The following is a 19,671-nucleotide window of genomic DNA, read 5'->3' on the forward strand; positions in this document are numbered from 1 at the left end:
AAAGTAACCAATCAATTGATCAATTGTATAAGATTCATGTGCATCAATGCCAGCAGTTAAACTGTCTGTTAACCTCCTCATTTTATGCCTCGTCTACAAAATCCTTTACATAGAACTATCACTCGTGTTAATTGCATGAAATAAGTGTCAGTTGTCTGCCTCTTAATTGTAGGAGTAGGTGTCCTATTTTTCCTAGATATTTAATTTTGGCACAGATCACTTGTTCCATATCCATTCACCTCACAAAAGTGTTTGATCAACACAAGAAAACATCAGCGTGAGAACAACCACTGACTGATGGCGGAGAGCGACAGCGGACATGTGTGCTTCAACACAGACCCTCGTATTCACCTTCTGCCGCCTTTCATGTGTTCGACCCCCCCCCCCCCCCGTCTCCTACTACAAAAGGAGGTTGAAAAGCAAGGGAGAGGAGTGGGGCAAGAAGAGGGAATAAAAAAGACAGAGAGAGAGAGAGTGAGAGAGCAAGAGAGAGAGAGAGAGAGAGAGAGAGAGAGAGAGAGAGAGAGAGAGAGAGAGAGAGAGAGAGAGAGAGAGAGAGAGAGGCGCGAGTGAAGAGAAATGCAGGTTTGGCCTCGGGCTGCGTGCTGTGATGTAAGAGAAACAGAGAGAGTGAGAGGGAGGAAGGGGGAGGAGTGGTGGTGCTCAGTTCAGTGTCTTTGCACATGGACACCTATATGTGTATAAGCACACACATGCACACACACGTATTTCTGTTGACATAATACAGTAAAGACAGGGTCGTGTCTGCACAAGCTAAAGATTCCTGTAAAAGGCGATTGGTAGCAACACACTTCAAACCGGGAGAATAAAATATTGTTTTTGAAAAGATTCTCACATTTTAACTCAGTGCTGAAATCTGAGGTTGAGGTCGTAACTAGTGTGAAGTGTGAGTTCATGTGTTTGTGTATGTGTGTGTGAATGCGTGTTTCTGTTTCTGTGTCTGTGTGTGTGTGTGTGTGGTATTTGCCGTAATGTCAGGGAGTTTCAGGCTGAAGCAACTTGACAGAGCTGCAGTGTATGAACCAAGCTTTAGGGCACGGTCTGAAACTGGGCCTGCTAATTCCAAAACACACACACACACACACACACACACACACACACACACACACACACACACACACACACACACACACACACACACACACACACACACACACACACACACACACACACACACACACACACACACACACACACACACACACACACACACACACACACACACACCTCAAAAATCTTTCTGTGAACAAGTTCCAGCATCTCTCTCTCTCTCTCTGTTTCTCCAGCCTGTCAACATACTGAACCATGTAACTCATCTCACTCAACCGGTTTGTCTTTCTCTCATATAATTGAAGAATAAGTCCGGTTTATTACAAGTTCTTTCTTATTCTCATTTCTGTTATTTCTATTGTTAATAGCATTGTGCTCAACATCTCACAGCTTTGTCGGACCCAATCAGTAAATCAGATAAGTTGTAAACAAGCCACTAGTTTAACCTGATTATCTGAAAATTGCTTTAACTGGCGGTAAAACCAGAAGCGTGTGCACAGAAAATGTTGGTAATGATTCCTCGTTGTGCAGAGAAAAACTGTGCATGCACAACTGTGGCAAGTATGGTCAAAGCTGAAACAGGATTTTGGTCTGTAAGGAGAGTCTGGGGAATTACTTTACTTTTGTTTTCTCTTTCAAATAAGCTTGTCTGATCAGAGAGTTTATTTCAAACCTCTTTCAACAATCAAAATTTAAGAAAAATATGCATAAATCTGAATTCTCTTAACGTCAGTTTGCTTCATTAACATCTTTATTGCATGTGCAAATTAATCAAACTGTCTACACACAATTGCAATTAACTTAAAAGAAAACCAACAGTCAGTATATTCTTCTCCTGAGTCATGTTGCTTTTTCTCTCACCCGCTTGCCAGTCCCTCTTTCTTCCCCCTCTCACTTGCTCTCTTCCTCTCCTCTGCTCTCCCTCTGCCCGTCCTTTCAGAAACCCGATAAGCGATATGTATGTACGTGCCACGCTGCTCTCTCCTAAGTAGCCTCCACCTCTGTCCACTCTTCCCTCTTAAATACTACCTCTCTCTCTTTCTCTTTCCCTCGCTTTCTCCCTGTCTATGCTTTTAAGACGTTCGTAAAAGGAGGTCTTATTGACAAAACAATCGCTCGGCAGGGCTTAAACACTGCCTTTAAAGGGGCATTATTAAATTGCAGGCAGGAAGGGGAGGGGCAGCCAACAAGGGAAACCTGATGACCTCGCCATCGATTTTTACATCACCGGAGCGTTAGGAGAACTTAGCAGAGGTACTGACTATAACCAGAGAAGGAGAAAGTAGGGAGAGAAAGAAAGACATTTTATATGTTACGCTTTGAGCTTTCAGCTTCTGCTCTTATTCAGAATGCTTTACAGTGCATAAGCAGGTAGAGGGTTGTATTGCTCAAGAACAGTTTGAGCATTGATAGAGCTAAATTGGTAACAAAGTGATCTAATGACCTTTTCTTTCTTTACTGACCTATATATCCACAAAGTGGGCTTTTCAGTTATGGTCACTGATTTTGCAAAAATAGAGACACATTTCTTTCTTTCTGAGGCTCAGAGTTTCATGTGTTTCTCATTTGCATATATACAGTATTGGTGGTTTGGTTTTCCTTACAACTGGCTTTATTCACAACATAAATTGTGTTTTTGTTGTTTTTTGCCAGCAAACCATAATGAAGTGTTAACAGTTAAATCCCACACATCTCTTGACCACTTCAGAATGTGATCAACAAAACGGTCTTTTCTCTGTGTGTTTAATTTATTACTTTGGATTTGACATTTTACATTTGTATCACAATGTTATTAACAGACATGAATCTATCAAGATATTGTTGGCTTGTACAGAATGTTGTAAGTATGCATAATACATCTTTTTAACAGCAGATATATTTTGACATGTTGAAGCAGGAAAAGCACACATGTAATTAATAACATTAACAGGGGCTGAATCCCATTTAGTTTTAATAAGTTCATGACTGTGGTGTAGAGCGTGATGGTTCAGCTTCCTTTTACACCTGAATTGAACTGGCTCATCATTAAAGTTATCAGCTCCACCTGTGCTTTTCCTGCTTTTACCAGTCAAAATGTGCGCTGTGAAAAAACTCTATTGTGGGCCTATCATTAAAAACCATTGTTGAACGTTCAATTGCCTGAGCATTAAAAAAGTGTCTGCGTAAGTGTGTGTGTTTGTGTCATGTGGTGACTTATCTGTGTGTGTGCCTGCTGTATGGATGCCTTATACTGCGTGCAAATTCCCTGCTCTTGTCAAGGAAGTGTGACTTTGCATTATGTGTTTGTACACTGTATACTGTTTAGGCTACTATACAGGGATGTGTTGTATTTGCATTTGGGTGTGTGCAGTATGTGTGCAAACCACAATATATGATTTTGCTTTGTAAATGTGCCACATGTAATACAACACATAGACACGCACACGCACACACTTACTTTCTCCATTCAAATTGAGATTCCCTGGTGCAGCGTATTTCTGCCAATAATTCATGAGTGATCTGCGCCCCTTGCCGGCCTTTAGCATTTTTATTTAATCTGCTGAGCCCTACCGCGTGCTTGCTCATCAATAATACACACCAACATGTGTGTTAACATGTCTATGGTGTGTGAGAGAGAGAGAGAAAGAGAGGGAGACAGGCAGTATGTGGGTGTATGAGTATTATGTGAAGAAAAGCACATTGAACATGTGTACAAAAAGATGTGTGTACAGAATAAGACAGAAAGCAAAGGAGAGTGTGTGTTCATATATGTGACATGTGAGGATTGAACTGTGCATTGTATTTTTTCAGTTGTCCATGTCTTTCATCATCTGTTGGGTCAACATACATGGATGACCCAGCAGGTCATCTACGGTCATTCAACATGAATCCACCGCCGATCGCCTGCGTATGACCGTGAAACACACTCCCACTAAGTGTTTTATGCCTTCTGAGGTCTTCTTTGGCTTGATTTCACAGTTGTAGACCTGATTTGGTGCAAGTGAACGCTTGATAAAATGTGTGTATGTGCGTGTACGGTATGTTTGTGTGCGACTCGAATAATTTAGACATGCACGCATTTGTGTTTGTGTGCGCGCAAGTGTGTGTTCTTCAACAGCACTGACAAACAGAATCACAGCTAGGGAAATTGACTTCACCAAATCAGTGGGTCAGGAGGTAACATCACCAGGGGTTGCTATGGAGACACCCAATGACAGGGCTTCCCAACCAGCACAACAACATGCCTGTGAAATGGCAGTTCCCCTAACGTAACCTCTCTCTCTCTTTCTCTTTCTCTGTGATTGTCTCTTTTTCTTTTTCTTTCTTCTCTGTGATCCATTCTTTATCTCTCTCCTATCTCCATCTCTCTTCTTTTCATTCTTTCTTTCTCTCCATTTCTTTGTCTTTATCCCTCTGTCACCATGTGTCTCTTCACTATATTGTTTTCCCACTCGATCAGCGTTCCATGCTACAATGTACTGTTCGCTCGCTCAAAGAACCGTGCATGGAAATACGCCTGTGGACAAGCATGCATGCACACACACACACACACAAACAGACTCATGTACACACACACTTGAATACAACAAAATGTGAGGGGGCAGTGGGATCCCAGCATGCAGGGTTTAACAGCTAATACCCCTTAGATTAACCACCCCCGGTTCCCCTCTCTTACACACACACACACACACACATCTTCCACAAACCAAGATTAACCTCCCACGATTTACACAGTGTGTGTTGGTCTTACACACACACACACACACACACACACACACACACACACACACACACACACACACACACACACACACACACACACACACACACACACACACACACACACACCTTCAGGGTATGTTGCTATCCCCCTACCAATAAAAATAACAAACAAAATGAGAGCACACAGTCAGCCCTAAGTGACCAAGCTACTGTTCATGTGACTCTCTGTCTGACTCTCTCGCACACACATACACACCCACATATACATGCACACGCACACGCACGCACACACACACACACACACACAACTTGGCTTTATCTCAGCTGTAAGAATTGATCCCCCATGGATTTCAGGGGGGGTCACGTGATTTGATAACCTCTACAGGATTCCCTCTGGTCAGGAGGCCCAGTGCGTGCGTGTGCGTATATGTGTGTGTATGTACATGTGCGTGTGTTGTTTTTGGCCCAGTATAAAATGAATTCTCCATAGACTGATACACCATACCCTAATCTAACGTCTGTCTCTAAGGTCTCAGATTGAACAATGGCTGGGAATAATGTTAACATCATTAGACTGCTGGTAATGGGGATTTATCATGTCTCATCTCTTTCTCTCCCTCTCTCCTTATCTTTCTCTCTTTCTCTTCATCTATTTTTCACCCCGTTTGGCTCTTCGACTCTGTCTCTCTCTCGCTCCTGCTGCTCTTTGCCTTTCTGCAGTCTCCACTTTCATGCTCGTACCTAGCAACTGACTGATACTTTCAAGGATTATTTTAAGGGCCGCTCAGATCAAACACCCTCTGCCTGGGCCCTGCCTCAGTTGACCAGACTCCAGCCCCTTTAATTAGACATGGCTAATAACACTAAGCATGTGCTGATAGCCATCTCTCTGATAAGACTAGCCGCACAAGGACATAGGGCCCCTTTCTACCTTTTACAGTGGAACCTAAGGTTAAAACGGCTAGTTAGCAACCTTATTTTATGGCCCCGGCAAGTCATGCTTGTGTCCAATTAACAGGTTAGTTGGCACTTACAGGGAATTAATTTGCAAAGGCAGGTTAGCAACCAGGCATTGCACTTCTGAACCAAACTCCTCGCTAACAAGGAACCTTATAATGCTAAATGCGTTATGCGTTCTACAGTGCATGTTAAACTATCTCTGAAAACTTTAAGCTGACTGCAATGATAATATGCTGCATAAACTGGGAACAAATGTTAAAGTTTTATCAAGAGAGAATAAATGTTAAATGAGATGTTCACCAGCTGATTAAAACAAATGTTAATCACAGTGAAAGATAATGGTAGAAAAAGCCACAAACCCCAAAATAAGTCAGTCAAAGTATAAACCCTGTAATTAGTCTCAGAGCTACCACTTTTCCAGTAAATCATTCTTGTATAACTTGTGCATGTTGGATGATTTTATTGGATGTTTTCAGATGATAGTTTGACTCTTAATTAACATGGATGCTCATGTTTGGGCTGGTTAGGCTGTTGGTTTGGAAAATCACTCCAGGCCATATCTCTTTAGATGGATTGATCTAGGTGAGGATGATTTGGTAAGTGGTGTGTGTGTGTGAAAAAAAGGGGTGGAGTGCAGGCATTAATTCCAATCATTAAGAAGTGGGATAGCCTGGGGGAACAAACCCCTGAAATCGACTGCATGTAAACTCTGAAATGACTTACCAGTTGTTCACTTGTAGGATGGTGAGGCCTGTGTCTTGCGCCAGCTGTTTCTTCTGTTCTTCTGATGGGTAGGGATGCTGCAGGAGAGAAAGACAACACGTATGAAAAAAGACTGACCATAAATTGTTTAATGAAACTCCTTGTTTCAAGAAACTTCTTGTTTCTTGTTTCAAGCCCCTTACTTTAAAAAAGGGGTTTGATTTACACAGTTTACACATACCAGAACCATACTGCGTAATGAGAGGTAGAAAATGAGACGTGTGCTCATGCTCACTGGTGCGTAGGTGTCAGTATGTGTGTGTATGTCTGGATGTATACTGTAAGTACTGTGTGTGAGTATGTGCACGCCAACGTGCCTCTCTCCCTCGATCATTAATGGAATATGAAATCTTGTAATTAATGGCAGCCAAAAAGGCAAGCCAATTAGAAAGTTAAGTGAAGTGGAGAACCAGCTCTGGTAATTAGGCAGCCTCTTACACAAATATATTCACGTCGGCGGCCCCCCTTTCACCCTGCTGCATATGTAATCAGAGAACGGGGAATATGTAACATTGACCTGATGGAATACAGACAACACAATGTAAAATCTCCTGTCTTTATTGCTGCTGGTTGCTTTTATCCTTATAATAGTTGATACAATAAAATGACTCTGTTAAGTTTGCCACTTTGGTGGAATCATAAACTGCAGTGTTAGTAGGAAAGCTTAAACCTTTAAGGTATGATGAAGGAGGTATGATTTTCTCTAAAGTTAAACATAGCCACCCTCATCAAGTCTTTTAATCTTATCAGCTGGAGGATAAAAAATATATAAATATTAAATTCCTTCAGTGTAAATACATTTTCACACAGAGCTAATTCAAATTACTTTTTTTTTTTTTAATCTTCTCTTAACCCTCAATATTTTAAAAATCATGCCACTTCTTGAGAAATTTGTATAAACTAGATGTTTTGCACGGATGCAAGAAAACTTATTTTACCTCACTCTGAGATTATCTTTTGTTTATTTGAGGACTCATAAATATGACACATAAATGCAGGATAAACATCAGTTCAATTGCTGTAAAGACAACCCTAACTGACTTCAAGTCCCAGTCTTTAAATAAAACTACTGACTGCCCTCCCTCCTCGAGAAGCCAGCTGAGAACAGTTAAAGTCGAGCCACCTGTTTAAATATATAGAATGAATAAATTGGATAAATGTGAACTCGGGGACTGTGTTGATTTATATTAGAGAGGGGGGTATCACAGTTGCACAGAGCCTTGTTCGTGGAGGACAATGTCCTGTTCATGACGGAGACAAGACATGGACTGTGCTGAACACCATAGGCAGGCCATAAAAAAGAAGGAGAAGAGGGAGGAGTAGGGGAGCGGGGGAGAGAATAGATTGCTGAGGGGAGAGCACGAACTGGAGAAATATGTATATTCCAAAATGGTATGTATATATTTAGGAAAGGAAGAACAGATACATAAATATCATAAAATATTGCTATATAATCAATTCTGCAAAAGAAAAAAAATCATGTACTAACCAGTAATTTATGTAACATTACAGTGAAATTAAAAATGTACACTGTCAGAAAATTCGCTATATATTCTCTGTATCATTTCAAACAATGTGTCAAACAATGTGTCAAAAAGAAAAATATTTTAGGTAACTTTTACTTTCTTTAAATACTAAAAGAGAACCATTTCAGTGGTATGGCAGCTGCAATATGCAGAAATGTAAAACTTCACCAAAAATTCACATTCATCTTTTTTTTTTATTACATAAAACTTGCAAATCCACAACAAAATAAGTGCGTGGCTAAATGTGCGTTTTGAGCTACATGTATCTCATGTTATAGTGAACAATAGTTGCTTTACATGTGACTACTGTATAATATATACTGTATGTCTAACAAGAACACACACACTTAATAGTCAATCAGACGTGCAAAATCAGTGCGGCGCCAGCATTTTCATTTTTTCATTTCAGTTTTTTCAGTGCATAATGAACATGATTGTGTTTAAGGCTGGGACAACCCAGCTGAGAGAAAGAGAGGAGACTGATTTTTTCCCAGCCTTTCCTTGTCCATGTGATTGGTTGTGGGGAATGGGAACACAAGGAGGCTAATTTCATGCGCTGAGTTATAATTGCATTGTCGCCTCCGGCCAAATTTGTGTCCACTCCATTTTTATGTGCCTTTATGTGTGTGTGTGTGTGTGTGTGTGCGTGCGTGCACAAGTATCTTCCATACTGTAGACTGATCAGATAATATCAGAATTAAAATAACTGGAAATCTGGCGGAGCCACTTGCCTGCCCTTGTGTGTACAGTGTCTGTGTTGAAAGCGAGAAAGCATTACTCTTTAGAACTTGTGTCATTTGATGTCTTGATATTGCAGTTTACATATAGACAACACACCCACAGACACATGCAGACACTGCTGACATACTAAAGCTAATCATGTGAGTAACAAAGTCTTTCTTCTCAACAAACAAAGATGATTGAAGATGAAAATACAAATGTGTCCATTCTACGTGTCGTAGATCTGTGGAAGCAGGAGTGTCTGCCTCGTGATATCGGGGGTCTGCGGCCATGCCAGGGGCCACAATACAGCACAAATACACCCTGTTTTAATGCCTCCCTCCCTCTAGCTTCCCAGCACACACACGCAGACAGAAAGATATACACAACTAGTCACACACAGACAGACACACACGCAATCTCAATCTCAGACAGTAGAACTGGGGAAAAAATGTGCGTGCTGGCATGAGTGTACTCTCTGCGACACACATCCTGCCAGTGGTGGAAGGTAACTTAGTATATTTACACTTTGAGGTTCTTGTAATCTTATAACATGATTATGTCACAGATCAAACGGTCCAATAGTGTATAAATTTGTTAAAATTAGTTCCAGCTACAACATGAAACTGCTGCTTAAGCATAAATCGCATCAGTAACAGTCTAATATGTAATAATATAACACTGACAGGGTCCATTCTGATGTTGATAACATGTACTTTTACATTTGTACATTTTTAGTAGTATTTTGCTGATAATATTTCTTTAACTTGAGTGAAATTGTGACTGCAGGACTCACTGTTCCTTTAGTTTAAGCAATGGGTCTGAAAACATCTTCCAACCACAGCATACTACACCGATTACAACTTTAAAAGTGCTACATACGCTGGAGTTTTCACATAGAAAATGACACACACATAATGGAAGAGTTACCAGGAAGAGATTACCAGAAAGCCAGTACATTAAAACTGTTTTTGTCCTCCTTTTTTCTAAACCGCCAAATTAGCTCCTATCTGTCAAAACACTGTGATTTAGCTTCTTGCTCAGCAACAAGTCGCCCAGTTTTAATATTGTCTGTGAGTGATTCTTGGTGTCTTAACGGCCTTTGGCTGTGATTCAGCGGGTTGAGAGAGAGACAGAGAGAGAGAGAAAGGCCTTTAGTGAGAAAAGCAATAACATGTTCTTTAAAAGAGCAGATGGAAAGTTTCTGCGCATCCTTCCCTCCCTTCCCTCTTCCCTCCGCCTATCTTAATGATATGTCTTCTCCAAATATACAACTCCTTTCATGAGAATTTCCACCCTGCTCGCTGCTCTCTGCTGAGCATGTGGGTGCCAGGAGGGGTGTGTGGTTTTGCTTCTCTCTCTTCTGTGTGTCTTATCAATCCGTGTGTGTGTGTGTATGTGTGTGTGTGTGTGTGTGTGTGTGTGTGTGTGTGTGTGTGTGTGTGTGTGTGTGTGTGTGTGTGAGTGTGCATGCGTGGGTGTGCGCGTGAATGTCTGTTGTGTTGTTTGACCATTTGTCTGATCTTTTCTTTGCATGTATTCATATTAGCAAGTTCATCTGTGGCACGGACATGAGACTGAGAGTTTATGTGTGTGTTTGTTCTCATTTGAGCCACTGAGCTTGTTGGGGCTTCGAGTAAGTTCAGCCGTGCATGGATCTCTGTGTATGTGTGTGTGTGTGTGTGTGTGTGTGTGTGTGTGTGTGTGTGTGCGTGCGTGTGTGTGGGTGAGTAACAGAGCATCAGTAACATCCCTTCCCTGTCTGACTGTCTTCCTCTCTGACCCCTCAGACAAGAACAAGAGAGGGATAGATAGAGGGAGAGAAGAGGGAAAGAGAGGGAGAAGGAAGAAGGAGGCAGGGGAGGAGACATGGAAATGGATATCTGGAGCCCCAGGGGTTTAACAAAGAGATAAGAGCATAAATATTCTGCAAGACCCCTCTTTACTCCCTCTGTCCCATGCCTAACCCAGGAAAAAAACTATTCTAGGCAGAGTGGTAGAAAACAATTTCAACCATTACAATTGTTATCAATTGTGCATTAAAGATGGAACAAAAACAACAGTAATGAGTTTATAGATTGCATATGTTAATTTTTAATGCCCAATAAAACCAACTAACATTTGCTTGGAACAAAAGCTTTATCGGGATTGGATGATGATACAGTTCTGTAAAATATGCTCTCTTTTCGTGTAAATATGAAGAAAGTAACTTAAAATCTTCTCACAAGAGATTCTGGTTCTCTGCATTTCTGTTTATGAGAAACCTGAAACTAGAGCGGATTACAATATGGGAGCAGCTATTTGCTTGGTGCCATGCTCAAGGTCACTTTGTCAAGACACGTGGCTATTGTGCAAATTGAACCTTTGACCCTTTATGGGACAAACTGTCCTACCAAAATCTTAATCTCATTTTAAGGAACATAACTCACTAAAACTTTTAGAGACATAGAAAGAATGAATTTCATAAGGGTATTAGCTCCCTAATTCTTATTCTTGAAACTGTTACACTGAATAAAGCTTCAACTTAGTCTCCTGGTAGAGATAAAAGGAGGATGGAAAAGAAACAAGCAAGGAAGAAACAGGAGCCTGAGTCACTCTTTTGCCGGGGAAGCTCCAGTTCACCACGAGGGGAGGGCTATTTCAGAAATGTCTTTTATGTTGCTGCTGCTCTCCCTTCTCTTCATCTTGCCTCCTCAGCAAAAACCAGCTCTCTTTCCCTTTTTCTCTCTTTCTCTCCAGCTGTTTCTCCTCCTCACCGCTCAAAATATTTTACTTTTAATTTGATTTTTGATTTAAAGATGGAAAAAACCTAAGTATTAAAATTCGGAAACCTTTACACACTTCAGTTTTGCAAAATTTGACTACTCCCCTACTCGCATTTCAGTAAAATGAATTGATGAATTTCAAATAACTTTGTTTAAATATTTCAAATCATATATACTGCATTTTAAATGAAAGCCTGCATTTCACTATTACATCTCCATCTTTATGTGTGTGACTCTACCCTTGGTAACCAATTCAGTACAGCCACAGTCTACTCCATCCCGTTCCTTAGCCATTAGTGTTATGGTGTTATCGTGCATATATTTCTATTTAAAGCCGCACTTCCCAAGCCTGTGTGCATCCCATTAAAAAAGGCTTGACACGCCACATTACCTTTATAAAACAGCAACCATGAAACAGGATGGAGAGAGGAATAAGAGAGAGGAAAATCATATGTTGTCACAGTCATGTGATGTTGCTCAAAAAGAGGCCATGACACCGCACAATCTGTGGATAACAGACATGGGTCAATGGTATTTTGAGTTAGCTTAATTTACTGCCAGATGGTTGGGATTTGCCACAAGGCATCGGATGCCAGAAAATGCAATGAATCCCAGTAAACAATTTGTTTATGTGCAACAACTTTATTAAGTATACTTTCCGTGATAAGATAAGATATTTTGGGTTAATCCTTTTTATTCGGCGCACTTAAAACAGAGACTTAACTGTCTTAACACTGTAAACCCCTACTTCCTGAAACACTTCGCTGGCTATAGCAAACACCAACATTCATGCTTGTTGACGGGGGCATGGCAGTTGAGGTAAAAGTGAACAACCTTGGTTTGGCCAGGTCTCTTCCCCTCACTGTTCCCAGGTCAAATCTCCGTGGAAACCGAGCTGCCCATCAGGAATGCCTCACGGCTAATCCGGGGGCCTTTTTGGCCAGAAGGGCATCATACCAAACTGTCTTACACACACATTGACACACACACTGATGAACACACAGTTTACTGGAAGTGTAGCTTTGCTCCTGCCAGACGTGTATGAGATTACCTTAAATATTTGGGGAGGCAAGCACATTGTTATGCTAACAACAAATGCCCAGAACCCTGAGCATGTGCAGACTTTAAAACAAGCCTTCCAAACTGTAAGCCTGCTGTATTTCATACAACAAGCTTCCAATTTCCAAAATGTCTTGCTCATTCAGTGGAAGTTTCATCCTCTGTGTGTGCGTGTGTGTGTGTGTTCACGCTGCGCTGTGAGAGCTACGCCATTTCAAATTCCTTTCTGTGTAGGTGGCATCGACTGACATCCCTTTGACTTCATTAGGGAGCAGGGACCCAGCAACAAACCTGGCTCTGGGAGAAAGGGGGGATTAAAGAAAAAAGAAAAGGGAGTGAGAGTGAACAAAACAACAACAGAAAAAAACAAAGCACCCCTAACCTAATTTCCTCTGATTCAGGCTGCTCCAATGCAAAATAACAAAACAGAGCAAAAACAGATCTTTTGAGAGACTCATATGAACCAACTACAGGATGAGAGTTTCACAGTACCCTCTGCAAAGTCTGAGCACAATATACGCCCCCTGTCTCAGTGATGTAAAGAGCAAAAAGCGCAATGGCATTGGACTACGCTAAACCATCTCAAATCTTATACCATGAATAATTCACCATCACTTTTTTTTTTCGATGTAAACACCAGAAAAGACAAAGGGACCCCCTTTCAAAAAAAAAATGTTGTCATCAAATCTCTCCATCTCTTCTGGAGATAAAGAAAATGGAGAAAAAAACAGATGTTCTTAGGCTTTTCATTCATTAATGAGCATTTTCCTTCTCGAAAAACAGCTTTTGTTGATTTAGGGAAATCTCACAGCGCTCTTGCCTATGGGAATGAGATAAATCTAGTTAGCTGGTGAGGAAAAGGGTGAAAAGTATGTCATTAAAGCTCTAGTACAAACTGGATTAGACAATGTAGGCTACAGCATTACCAGCTTCTCCACTATGATAATTGGTGATTAGCATCATTCGCTTTTTAAAAAACTATTACGGCACGTAACGTAATGCAGGGCATAAGCCACTACTGTAGCAGTTCGTATACAGGGTGTGGACAACCATCCGTGTGCTTAACAGTTGGGTGGGTCTCTGGCCTATGTGTATACTGAGGCTTATGGCATGTATGCACATGAATATCAAGTCTCAAGTCTTAACAAAGTGCGGCATTGTTGTGTTTAACAGAATGTAAAGGGTGAGGTCTGTTGATACTGAAGGAAAGCATTTGATGTTGTCTGCTGAATGTGTGGTGTCTGTACTCTCCGCTTGCTTTCACTAAGAGCGAGGGCGTGCTTCATTAGTCCTCCCTATTCCAGCTCAGGGGAGGCTAAATTTATTAAGGGGGCCGGATGTTGCACAACACCTGCTGCTGTGCTTCCCTCTGTGCAATAAAGAGGGGGTGCAGCATGCTAGCTAGTGCTAGTGGTAAGCGCTGCTCGTTGGACTGAGGCTGATGAGCTGGGGCTAATTCAGGGGGTGATTATGTAGTTTGCTGGACCACTAAACCTCTTTAAGCCCGTAATTACCGCCTATTTGAGCGAGGGGAGGCACTCCAAAGCAATCGGTGCTTGCACCAAGCGGCGCAGTGAACGGCAGCCACAGCTGGAGGTGGGGAGCCTTAGGGCTGCCTGGGATGGAGGGGGTGTATATATGGGGAGTAGGAGGGATCCACACAGCCTCATCCCAGTCAGGTATCACAGAAAGCTGAGAGAGAACAGCGGGAGGCCCCTCAGAGCACCAGCATGTTAGCTCCAAGCTACAGTGCTTGGAGCTAGCAGCGATCTCTAAGCTTAAAACAAATGTTCTCTTGTTACACACACATCTACAATACACAGAGCTCGTTACACAGGGCCGCAGCGAACAAAGTGCTGCTACAGGAGAGTTCAAAGAAACAAAACAAAAACTAATAAACAAACAGGTAGACTAACCTAACCACACAAACCGCTTGGACTAAATTGAGTAAGTAAGTGAGGGGGGGTTGGATATGTCATTGTGGTGAGAAACTAAAGGGCTTATTTTAGACTCAATGTTCATGACATACAAGAGGGAATCATATTCTCAGATTGCACCACGACCAAGAGGGAATCCATTTCATTTCACCTGACTTTCAAGGAAATTCGACTTTACGTAATGCCACTGAAATCTGATCTCTCTGAGGAAGCAATTTGGGGACCACAGAACATTCTAATAACCCTGGCGATATTATTATGTTATTATCATAATTACCCTTTTGCCCCCCGACGTTTTAATTAGAAACTCACCGTTGGCCCCTAGGGGGGTAAAAAGAACCTGGGTTGAGGGAATGCTGAAACTAGGTAAAGGTATTTCACAATTGCTCCCTTATGCTCTTTGGAGCGGCAAGTATAAGAGGGAAGGAGGACGTAGGCCATGCTATTGAAAGATGAAGCTAATTCACTTTACCTCCCTTCTCTGTCTTTTTCTGACGTCTCTGTCATTCAAAGTGCACCTACGCCCCTCCCTCTTTCATCCCGTCTATCTATCTCCCTATCTTTCTCACGCACCCCCTCCATCCCTCTGTGCTATATTTAGCATTTGGCTAAACTATCTCACGCTGCGTCCTTTTCTCCCCTGTTTTATTCCTCCACCACCTAATTCCTCTCTTTAATGTTAACTCTCATCTTTTCACATCACTTTCAATGATCTCGACTGGTTCTCCTCGGCCAAATGCTTCCCTCTATTCTCCTGCTTTCTTTCCCTCCTCATCTTCAGCAGCAGAGGGCCTTCTCCATCAGTGCACCGCTTTTACAAATCAATGACTTAATCTGTCGTAACAAACAAGTGAGCAGCACCCTCAGCCCTGCTCACTTCCCCCCCGCCATCACTAACACTGAAACAGCGTGCCACAGAAAGAATGGAAGGAGAGGAAAAGAAGAAAGCTAAAAAAAAAATACATACATGTATTTTAGTGGTAAGCACTAAAACATGTGTTGTGTTGAAAGACAAAGTATTGAAAAGGAAAGATGTGAAGGTTTCAGGAACACAAACATGTTTGAAAGAAGGGAGAAGAAGTAAAGGAAAAACAGGACAGTGAAAAATGAGAAAAATGAAAGTGTGTGTGTGTTGACGTGGGATTTCCCACCACATCTCCTCTCCCAGCCCTCAGCTCTGCCCAACTTCTCCACCGTGAGTTATTGCCTTTCTGCATTCACCACCTGGTTCACTAGCTATGATTTCTCTCACTCCACTGGACACACACACACAAACACACACATCCTGACACATGCTTACGTGTGTGTGTGTGTGTGTGTGTGTGTGTGTGTGTGTGTGTGTGTGTGTGTGTGTGTGTGTGTGTGTGTGTGTGTGTGTGTGTGTGTGTCACAGGTGCCCTTACATTGCCATGCAGACAACCACACACCTGATCGCCCGTGTCCACAGGGGCAACTTGGGTCACCTGGCTATCCCTAACCCAAGTGTAAACACACTACCAGCCTATGACCATACCTTCTATGCATCATTAGCCTTCCAGTGTTTTATGCAGAAAACTACACAAGTACATGTAAAATAATAAGTTATAAATAGATGTCACATGATATCTTATCTATAAATCACATCTCTCTCTCTAATCCTTTGAAACAGCACAAGAACACCAATATTGCTATGATATTGTGGTTCAAGTCCATTCAAATGTTGAGCAACATGGCTGTATGTTATAGAAACATTTTGTAACAAGGAGTCATGGAAGAAAGGAGAGAAAGAGAAGTCACAGTGGCAGAAGGCATGCATAAAAGATAGGAGACCCTTATGGTGTTTCAGAAAAAAGTGTTTTGTCTGAGCCAGAGTGTAGGGAAAAGAGAGAAGGTTCACGCATGGGAGAGAGTACAAGTGGGAAGAACTGAATTGATAAATTAGTTCAGCCAACGCGCAAACTGATTACCACGACGGCAAATCCACAGGCTCCAAAGAGCACATGCATGGACTGAGCCACACAGGCATGCACACACTCACACTTAGCACTTACAAAAGAGACATGAAGCTGACATATACAAATAATATCACAACTGAATATGCAATCACACACAGATGCACACACACTCACACACCAAATGTATCTAGGGCAGGCTGCTGCAGTTATAAGTAAAAGGTATTGAGCTGCTGACTCCAGCCAGAAAAGATCCCACAATCCTCTGGATCACCAAACACAGCCTAATGGATAATGGCTAACAGCTAGCGCTAATGTGATTTCACACTTAGCAGAGTTAATATATCACTGGCCGAACAAAATCATGCTACACGGAGAAGCTATGCTAAACTCTGTTACTTGAAAGGTGGTAAAAACATTTTTTACTGCTAAATCTTCATTTGAGGGGTTTTAAATGAAAAAGGGAAGTATTTTGGAGGTTACATATTTGCCTACAGTGAGATGAGTGGCTAAACTGCTAACATTGCTGATCTTGAAGTGTTGGATAGAAGCATTCCATCAAGCTAACCACAGACTTGTGACAATATTTTTCCCTGACTCTTCCACACTCCAACTTGCCACTCACTCTCCAATAAATACCACAGTGATGGTGGGGAACTCCACACCCCACCCAGGCACTAACGTCACTGCTGTGGGCCTATGTAAAAGTGTGTGTATGTATCTACGTGTTCTGGGGTGTGGGTTGTGTGTGTCTGCGGGATGAGAGTGAGCCTCTTCTTCGGATTTGCAGATCATTGTAAACTGATTAGAGGGTACCAAACCAAGAAGGATTTCACATATCTGAGTTATTGGGCCTTTGTCCACCCTGCAGTCACACACATTCATGCATGCGCACATACACACTTAGGCTATAACATACAGCCGATAATGAAAAATAGAACTAGTGTGAAACACAGCTCCAGCATGAAGCCATCAATCACTCTGACGTACAACAATGAAACCACACACTGAACTGTTTCATAGTTTCCCAACTATGAAATTATATGAGGGTTGGGGGAAGGGGGACATGAGAAGAAGAAGAAGGATGACAAAGAGAAAATAAGAGGGAGGTGATAATGATAGTGAGAAGGTAATTGAGAAATAAAGGGTGACATTAAATATTTCCTCACATTGATGTTTAATCTTTATGATTTAAACACAATTAATTTTAAAACATCGAAAAGAGGTTTTAGCCTGCTGAGTCAAAATTAGGTTCTGTGTCTGTCTTTTCTCACAATTGGTAAAAATGTAATTTGTAAAAACAACAAATAAGAAGCGCCTACAATTTGAACATGAACTGATCCGTGTGTGTGTGTGTATGTGTGTGTGTGTGTGTGTGTGTGTGTGTGTGTGTGTGTGTGTGTGTGTGTGTGTGTGTGTATGTGTGTGTTCTAGAAAGCTATATTAGATCTCTTGCAACTGGTGATCCCCTCCAGTGCTACTGACCGACCTTGAGGGTCTGTAAAGTTCTCACGTTCTCAAGGAAACACACTGACCCGCCCCTGACTAAGGCCAGAACAACACACACACACATACACACACACACACACACACACACACACATGTGCTTGCTTTTCGTCTAGATCTATCGCAGACATTTTGAAAAAGTTCAAAGGTGACATGAATTAAAAGTTAACTGCCCTTGAGGGCTTATAAATGGAGGAGTAAAACGATACAAGAGGCAGAGAGGCGAGAATGGGAGAAAAACGCTGAATTAAAACGCTTAAAGAAATGTAAAGGGATAAAGGAAATATACTACCTAAAATGCGTGTCCACAGAGATCATTTCGCACAAGACCACCTGGACTGCCTGCTATGAGATTAGTGTGACTTTCCTCATATGACAAAAATCTGACAAGAAAAAACAATCACCAACTTAGCACACATAAAATTACCTTAGGGGTGTCTGGGTCGACTGCTTTATTCTTTGTTAAAAAACGTTCATATCATCTTTCTGATATTTTTGAAGCCAAGGAACATTCTTCTTCTGTGCCATTTAGGTTTTTCTATGATTGACATGCGATGTGATAAAACCCAACCAACTGAAATTTCAAACAAATTAGAAGAATTATTTCCATGTAGCATGTATCCAAGATTGAACCAATAGGAGTTCCAACAGACAGATTTTGATGGAAATGCTCCAATACTATTTAAATTTGATATTTATACAAGAGCTATTTTGAAAAATTCCAAGTATGCAATGTTTTACCAGAATCAAAGTCTTGGCATGTTGGAAAAACCTCTGAAACTGTCACTGAAAACCATGGAAACCCAAACTTCTGAAATGCATTAAGGTGGACTGGCAGGTATAAAGTAGGATACATAAACCACATCCGTACCAGGGTAAGGTAATCTCTGGGAAACTGACTTTAAGTGAAGAAACTAAATCAGAAAAGTAAATAGGTGGTTTGATTTTTTAAACAATAGTAAAAGAAGAAATAATCCAATATCATAAAAAGCAAAAAGTACCAGTTCCACCTTGATATTTCTGCAAACTGATAGATCTCCTCCAAATTGCCTTCATCTGCTATGCGTCAGCCTACTGTATCCCTTACTTCATCTACTCATCCATCCATCATTTCATCCATCAATCATGAAACAGATGGCCTTTCAGGGGTCCATGTCAGGACTGATGGCTTCCCTCTGCCCCGGCCGTACCATAACCCCACCCCCCCTCCATCAAAACCCCCAGTACCCCACATACACACACACACAAATACATTCACACATACAGACACACTTCCTGCCCCCTACACCTCCACCAGATGGACCGGTCTCACTATCTACTATCCACTCCCATGGATCGCTATCTACCCTGATGGAAAAGATGGGTCATCAGCCAATCAGCTTTTAATACATACTCTCACACACACACAACGCACATATGCCCTTGTGGTATGGTTGCTAGTGTATGAGTAGCATGTCTGTGTGTCTGTGAGGGTCAGTCCACAAAGAGAAGCCCCCAAAGAGAGCTGTCTGCCTTTGGTCTCTGGGGCCTGTCAAGAGGGGTAATTGATGATGTTTTCATTACAAGGTGTGGGGTAATGTGGGGGTTGGGGCACAGTATGTGTGTGTGCGTCTGTGTGTGTGTGTGCGTGCGTGCGTGCGCTCATGTCGTGGGGGTAGGCAGGTTGACTCAGCTGCCTCCTCTTTGACACCAACCACTCCTGCGATTGGTACATACAAGTCATTGCTTCCAA

The 19,671-nt window shown here is 41.8% G+C and overlaps 1 protein-coding gene across 1 annotated transcript in view; it reads right to left on the bottom strand.

The window, feature by feature from the left end:
- Positions 1 to 19,671, bottom strand: part of LOC133991724 (homeobox protein Meis1) — an 83,190-nt gene that overhangs the window by 18,523 nt on the left and 44,996 nt on the right. Inside the window, exon 9 of the mRNA XM_062430248.1 lies at positions 6,457 to 6,533. Coding sequence (XP_062286232.1) covers positions 6,457 to 6,533 — 77 coding nt within the window. The remainder of the gene's footprint in view (positions 1 to 6,456; positions 6,534 to 19,671) is intronic.

This window comes from Scomber scombrus, chromosome 12 (genome assembly GCF_963691925.1).
Source record: "Scomber scombrus chromosome 12, fScoSco1.1, whole genome shotgun sequence".
In the NCBI taxonomy this organism is placed as follows: domain Eukaryota; kingdom Metazoa; phylum Chordata; class Actinopteri; order Scombriformes; family Scombridae; genus Scomber; species Scomber scombrus.